Source organism: Clupea harengus, chromosome 1 (genome assembly GCF_900700415.2).
Source record: "Clupea harengus chromosome 1, Ch_v2.0.2, whole genome shotgun sequence".
Classification (NCBI taxonomy): domain Eukaryota; kingdom Metazoa; phylum Chordata; class Actinopteri; order Clupeiformes; family Clupeidae; genus Clupea; species Clupea harengus.
In genome coordinates this window covers 16,479,802-16,487,301 of record NC_045152.1, presented here as the reverse complement: position 1 = coordinate 16,487,301, position 7,500 = coordinate 16,479,802, and the positions used below count along the sequence as shown (strand labels likewise).

The window sequence follows — 7,500 nt, the reverse complement described above, 5'->3', positions numbered from 1 at the left end:
TCAGTAACGTTACATCAGTAACTCAACACAGAGACATCAGTAACGTTACATCAGTAACTCAACACAGAGACATCAGTAACGTTACAATAATGCAACACAGAGACATCAGGAACGTTACATTAACTCAACACAGAGACGTCAGTAACGTTACATCAGTAATGCAACACAGAGACATCAGTAACGTTACAGTAACGCAACACAGAGACATCAGGAACGTTACATCAGTAACTCAACACAGAGACATCAGTAACGTTATCAGAACTCAACAAGGAAACATGAGCTGCCCTGCTACATAAACACACCTGGAATAATATAATTACTCTTCACACTATATGTGAAGTGAGTGAGTGTGTGTGTGTGTGTGTGTGTGTGTGTGTGTGTGTGTGTGGGTGATGGCCTTTTTTATTTTTCCAGGAGTCCTTCCTCCCCTCTCTGATAAAATCGGCCAGCTGACCTGCAGCTGAGCGACACACACACACACCTGACGACCCCGCGACCTCTATCTCAGGAGGAAGACTACGCACCCGCAGCCCCACAGCATTGTGGGATAGGTACGCTTCTCCCAGATATTCACAACCAGGTGCTTTTGTTTGAAATGTGAGCAAACATTGACTAGTGGTCAACACACACATACACACACACACACACACACACACACACCAAGTTTTCCATGTCCCTGCTTTAGCTGACATCAGTGTGTTTGTCCAAAGAGGAAATGTCGTGAGGCAGTTGGCCTTATTAACAAGGCCCGGGACCCCCACCTGACCTGGACTCTTATCCCGACCCCACACCCCAAGTCTGTGTTACAGTAACACACAATACATTGCACATTGCTCATTCACATTGCACTCCTGTTTTGCATCTTGCACTCTACTTTCCACTTTACTTTTTTATATTCATTGTGTAGTGGCAAAAACAGTTTCGAGTTTTTTCCTTTAAACCCCTAGATCCTATTCCTATATCCTAGTTGATTTTACCACCATGGAGAAAGCAGGAGAAGCAATGTCAAGATTAGCAGTTCTGTCCAATAATCCAATGCAAAGGGAGTTTGACCATCCAATGTTGCCGGTTTTATTGTATAAAAATTGTCACAAAAAGTAAGGATGCAATTGCAGTTTTAAAGTCCGAATAACTAAACGCTGCAACAAGCTGAACAGGCCCAAACGGAGACAGCGTGGTTCACGGCCTCAGCACTGAGGTCAATGACGGTAATTGCGCCCGCCTTCTCCCCGTCATGCGTGTCTGGCAGCCATTTCAAGGGTGGCACTGTCACCACCTATAGAGGGCGCACACTCACAATTCCACAAAAAGGGAAAAAATCAATAAATCATTCCAAATACAAAAACTTAAATGCGGCTCCTACACACCGGCCCCTAATTGTTCTCTATAGAATCAATTACTTAAATTAACATGAAAGGAGCCAAAAGAGGGGTCAATTTATCAATAAATTAAATAAGCACTTAATGCTTTCAGAAGTATGCAATGCATAATGGTTTAGAGAAGGTATGAAATCATGTATACATTACATTCCTTTCTAATGTGATCAGGAACCCTGGTCACTCTTCAGACTCAAGGATTTGGCACAGCTTGGTTATGGGCCTCTCAAGGACTGAAGTCTTTGTCTTGAGCTTCACTGACCGCACTAGACCCCTTGCATCAGGTTTCGTCTCCAGCACTCTTCCTAATGGCCAGGACCCTCGAGGAGCAGTGGGGTCAACGACCAGGACAATGTCTCCGACACTTCTTTAGTGAAGTCCATTTCTGCCTCTCCTGCAGCAGCAGAAGATATTCTTTGGTCCACCTTTGCCAGAAAAGATCGGCCATGTACTGGACCTGTTTCCAGCGACGTCTGGCATAGATGTCGGACTTCAAGAAGGTTCCAGGGGGTAGGATTGGGTTGGCTTTCAATAGCAGGATGTGATTTGGGGTCAGTGGCTCTAAGTCATGTGGGTCTGAGGACACTGTGCAGAGAGGACGATTGTTCAGGATTGCCTCCACCTCGCAAAACAGCGTTTGGAGGCCTTCATCATCGATGGACTGTTGATGGAGAGTAGAGTTCAGCACCTGGCGGACAGATCTTATGAGCCTTTCCCAGGCTCCGCCATGGTGTGATGCTGATGGTGGATTGAAACTCCATTCGATTCCATCTGGAAGCATAGCATCTTGGATTTTCCTCTCGTTCAGTGACTTCAGGGCCTTCTTGAGCTCTCCGTGTGCACCCACCAGGTTTGTTCCATTATCAGACCTGATGTGCTTCACCTGGCCCCTCCTGCAGACAAATCTCCTCAAAGCATGAATGCATGAGTCTGTGTCAAGTGTAAAAGCAATTTCCAAATGAATAGCTCTACTAGACATGCATGTAAAAAGAACTCCATACCTTTTGATGGCAGTTCTCCCTCGTTTCACTTCAAACGGGCCAAAGTAGTCCAACCCGACATTGGTATATGGAGGGAGGTCAGGTAGGATTCTTTCTAATGGCAAATCCGCCATCTTCTGTTCACTTGCCTTGCCCCTCGAACGTCGACACATGACACATTTTGAGAGCACCTTCCTGGCAACTGAGTTGCCTTTTAAAATCCAGTACTTTTTCCGGAGCTCCGATAGCATGTGGTTTCTGCCATTGTGGCCACAGCGTTCATGGATGTGTCTTAAGAGCAGTATTGAGATGTGCGAGTCTTTGGGCAAGATGCAGGGGTGTTTGGTTTCCTCAGGCATTGCAGATTTGTGCAGTCGGCCACCTACTCAGAATGCCCTCGTCTAGGACAGGATCAAGCCTGCAGATCTTACTGCCCTTGTGCACTCTAGGTGGGATCATCTCCAGTGTTGCAATTTCAGCACCGAAGGCTTGTCCTTGGGTGTATGTGACGACTGACCTTTCTGCCTCTGCAAGATCTTCAACAGTGAGGAGCTGCCCACCAAGGTAGGTCCTGAAATCTTCAATTTGTATCCTCACCTTTTTCCTGCTTGAGCGGGTGCTGACTTGAGACGAGGGCTGCTCCTTTCCTCTTTTCACAATCATCATCAACATCTTTTTCAGTCTGAGATACCATGCCACTGCTTTGAGTAGTCTCCTCCAGTCAGAAAAGAACGAAATAAGCTGGTCTGTGGGTGTCGCAGGGTTCACTACTGCTTCCAATACAGTAGCACTTTTCCTGACCTCTGGATCGTCCTGTGACACAGAGTCCAATACTTCCTCCACTGGCCAACTTTCCTTTGTGTTCCATAAGAATTCAGGGGCATGTATCCATCTCCTTTGCTCCATGAATCTTCCTGCATTCAATCCTCTGGATGAATCATCAGCAGGATTGTCCTTGCTGCTTACGTATCCTCATTGGGACAGGTCTGTATTGTCCCGAATCAGTGAGACCCTATTGGCTACATAGGTCTTATACCTTGCTCGGCCATTTGCAATGTACTTGAGCACTGTTTGGCTATCAGTCCAGAAACATGAAGGCTTTAGGTCAAGCTGTAACTCTCCTCTCAGCATTCTATCTACCTTCACCAGCAAAGCTGCAGCTGCCAGCTCCAGTCGTGGCACAGTGATGTTCTTAAGGGGAAGAACTCTGGACTTTCCAAGGACCAAAGTGACGTGAATGACATCCTGCTGGTTCAACTGTCTGATGTAGCTGACTGAGCCATAGCCACTCTCACTGGCGTCGGCGAAGTGGTGAAGCTCGGCATGGCTTGTCATTCCATAGCCCTTTGGTTTCAAACAGCGTGGCACACTGAAGCCTTTGATCCTATCCAGGCTGTTGGTCCATTCCATCCACTTTTCAGACACTGGCTGGGGCAGAGGCTCATCCCATCCGAAGCCTCGCTGGCAGAGCTCTTGTAGCAACTGCTTAGCTGGGAGAATGAGAGGAGCAAGAAAGCCTAGTGGATCAAAGATGGAACTAACAACAGAGAGTATGCCTCTGCGGGTGTGTGGCTTTTGGCTCAGGTTGATGTTGAATTGGAAATGGTCAGAATCCACGCACCACTGCAGTCCCAGTGCTCTTTCAATGGGCAAACTGTCTTTGTCGAGATCCAGTGTTTTGATTTCCTTTGCTCTGTGTTCTTTGGGGATTGATGCTAAAACTGCCCTGCTATTGCTGACCCACTGAGTGAGTTGGAACCCACCTTTGCTGCATAGTGCAGTGAAATCTTTCACCAGCTGGATGGCGTCCGATTCCTTGGCCACAGACTTTGCACAGTCGTCCACATAATAAGTTGTGCCGGACTGTTTCGGCCTACTTGAGGGGGAAAACAACACTCAATTGTCCGCAGCAGTTTTTCTTAATGCAAAGCTTGCAATGCTAGGGGAGGACACTGCACCGAATATGTTGTACAAGCATACGGTGTTCCTTGGGTGCTTGACTGGTCTCACCTTTTTGGCCACCACAGGAATCGCAAGTAATTAACATCAGATCTGGCTACTCTAACCTGATAGAACATTGACTTGATGTCAGACATGATTGCAACAGGCTCTTTGCCGAAATCTCAGATGACTCCAATGAGGGAATTTGTCAGGTCAGGTCCCTGCAGCAGTTCGGTGTTAAAGGGATACACCTCTGGTAAGAGGCAGCACAATCAAAGAACTACTCTGAGCTTTTTCTTTTTAGGGTGGTACAACCCCGTGTGGTGTGGGCAAGTACTATACTTTCCTGTTGACTGTGCAAGTTCTTCCTGTGGGACCTCCTCTGCATAATTACTCTCAAAGATGTAATTGAAAAAATGCAACAATATTCCTGTTTATATTGCTCATTCCTTTTCCATTTTCCTTCTTAGGCTCTGGAGGCGCTCTTCTGCAATTTGGTGATTGTTTGGCATACAGACATCAGCCTTTCTGAAGGGCAATTTCAGATTGTAATGTCCATCATTCAGAACTGCCTCATTGGCCATTTTCAGAAATCCTTTGTCCTCAATAGAAACTTCAGTTGTCTCCTCAGAGGCAACTTCAGAGAAATCCTGATTGTACTGTGGGATCAGAAGCTCCTCTAGCCTTGCCACTGAAATCCTATTCACCGTAACACTTTTTGCACTGCCAGTTCCACTTCTAAGTGGCCCATTTACAACCCACCCCAATAGTGTTCTAGCTGCATAAGGGCCCCCACTTTGGCTGTTAACAACCTCCCACGGCTCTATCAGGGTTGGAGCATTTGTTCCAATTAACAGCTCTACCTTTGCACTAATAGAGGGGATTTTGACTTCACTTAAATACGCCCATTGCGCTAAGTCACTCTGTCTTGGGATGTTGTTAGTGGTTACTGGCATTTTCATCTGAGTGAAAGTGTCAGGAAGAGGTGAGAAGTTGTCGCTGTCCAATGCTGAAACTTCAATTCCTGAGACAACATGCGTGGTAACAGAATTTTCCTGATTCATTGTTCGTTAGAAGAATTTTGTCTCCTTCCTTTGAGATTGAGACGTGTCATGAGCTCCTCTGAGCAGAAGGTAGCAGAAGACCCTGGATCCAGGAGAGCATACACTTGCAAGACTTGGCTGCCCTTTGCTGCCTTAAACCTTAATTGGGAGATGGAAAGTGCGCACTCTTGGTCTCCGGCCCCTATATGACCACATAACTCTGCTGATGCACTGCCTAAAACACCAGAGGTTTTTCTGCTTCTTTAGCTGTGCTGTCGTTAATCCCAATATGCAAGACGCTTGGGTGAGTTTTCTTGCAAACTTTACATGTGAGTCGCTGAGTCGCAGAAGGCACAAGGTTAGATACAGCAGTGTTGGATTGCATGGGGTTAGACATATTACTTTCAGCTTCTTTTAGATAGTTGATTTTTACAGTAGCTGCTTCAATTTCTGCATCCAAATCCAATGTTTCCTTCTTTTTTCTTAACATTTCTTCCTGTGCTTCTATTGCATGTTTCTCCTTTAATTTCGAAGCTTTGGCAATTAAAGCTAATCGTTCTGCTTCTGCATTGATACGCAATGATGAAGACGCTCTAGACGACCTAGATGACCTAGATGACCTACTGGACACAACTGATAGCGCATCGGTGTTATCAACGTTTGCATTGGTGTTCGTGCCGGCATCATGTTCATCATTTCCACAATCAACAGACTCAGCCAGAGGCTCTGGCTCTTCCGTTTGTACAGCAGAAGACGTTGCTTCACCTAAGCTAGGGTCTTGAGGATTTTCTATTTGTGAAATCCATTCATTCACATTTGCAATAAAATCATTTATCTGCGCTGATCGCGGCTTACACCACTTCTCGTCATCATCTTTGCGTGATTCCTCATCCAAGCACTGATGAACGTAAGTAGAATTCGAAGTGTTAAACTCTTCAAAGACTTCATAAAACTTAATCATGTTTCCTTCCACTTCATCAAGGGATTCTTTGTCAATCATCAAATTGTTCACAATATTCATTCTCCTTGTTACATGAGACATTTTTCCCGATCTAGTTGCGCGCAAACGCGCGGCCTGTTCACTCATTGTTAGAACAGCCACTTCGGCCTCGTCGTCAGACATTGTACTCAAAAAATAAACTTCCAAAAATAACGAAAAATATTTATCTTCTTTCTCTTAATTCAAATGTATCCAACGTTCAAAACAGTTCATATAATTTCCAAGAAGTATCTTCCAAAAGTATCTTCTTGTTTCATACACTCAAAGTAAGCCGTGTATCCACTCATTCAATTGTTTGGCCACGTCGGCATTAACTTCCAAAAATAATTATCACAGTTCATTAATGCAAAAATCTTCCATGAAAACTTGTTTCTTAATTATTCCAATATTGTTTGTCAACGAAAAATCCATCAAAAGAATGATATCTTCAAGCACATACCTCCGTTGAAGAGTTCCTTTGTTTCAAGTTCACCATGCGTTAGGCCGACATTCCTGTGTCTTCGGGGGAAATCCAAGCAGCGTCATTGACGAATTGTAGTGGCAAAAACAGTTTCGAGTTTTTTCCTTTAAACCCCTAGATCCTATTCCTATATCCTAGTTGATTTTACCACCATGGAGAAAGCAGGAGAAGCAATGTCAAAACTCGCAGTTCTGTCCAATAATCCAATAAAAAGGGAGTTTGACCATCCAATGTTGCCGGTTTTATTGTATAAAAATTGTCACAAAAAATAAGGATGCAATTGCAGTTTTAAAGTCCGAATAACTAAACGCTGCAACAAGCTGAACAGGCCCAAACGGAGACAGCGTGGTTCACGGCCTCAGCACTGAGGTCAATGACGGTAATTGCGCCCGCCTTCTCCCCGTCATGCGTGTCTGGCAGCCATTTCAAGGGTGGCACTGTCACCACCTATAGAGGGCGCACACTCACAATTCCACAAAAAGGGAAAAAATCAATAAATCATTCCAAATACAAAAAACTTAAATGTGGCTCCTACACATTGTCTATATATTTGTATCGTATATATTGTGTTTTTTGGTTCTTATGTGTAGTACTTTTCTTATGTGTAGTACTTATTTGTGTTTTTATGTTTTATGTTATGTGTAGTACTTATTGTGTTTGTATGTTTTTATGTTTACTGTATGCACCTTCACACCAGAAA

General features: G+C 44.6%; 2 protein-coding genes across 3 annotated transcripts in view; one reads left to right on the top strand and one right to left on the bottom strand.

The window, feature by feature from the left end:
• The window catches only part of frmpd2 (FERM and PDZ domain containing 2), a 51,108-nt gene that overhangs the window by 40,245 nt on the left and 3,363 nt on the right, over window positions 1-7,500 (top strand). For both annotated transcript variants that reach the window (XM_031568956.2, XM_031568950.2), the window contains exon 28: window positions 415-551. In XM_031568956.2, the coding sequence (XP_031424816.1) occupies window positions 415-464 (50 nt within the window). In that variant the 3' untranslated portion in view covers window positions 465-551. The remainder of the gene's footprint in view (window positions 1-414; window positions 552-7,500) is intronic.
• Window positions 851-4,187, bottom strand: LOC122132887. The gene is made up of 2 exons (XM_042707736.1): window positions 2,378-4,187; window positions 851-2,281 (listed from the first exon to the last, which is right to left on the bottom strand). Exons 1-2 carry the CDS (start codon window positions 2,713-2,715, stop codon window positions 1,714-1,716), a joined length of 906 nt encoding a protein of 301 aa, XP_042563670.1. The 5' UTR covers window positions 2,716-4,187; the 3' UTR covers window positions 851-1,713.

Excerpts from the sequence above, each read along its gene's own strand:
- LOC122132887 (XM_042707736.1), bottom strand. The coding sequence starts at position 2,715 with ATGCCTGAGGAAACCAAACACCCCTGCATCTTGCCCAAAGACTCGCAC. Across the intron at positions 2,282-2,377 it reads GGGAGAACTGCCATCAAAAG|ATTTGTCTGCAGGAGGGGCC; the intron begins GTATGGAGTTCT and ends TGCTTTGAGGAG.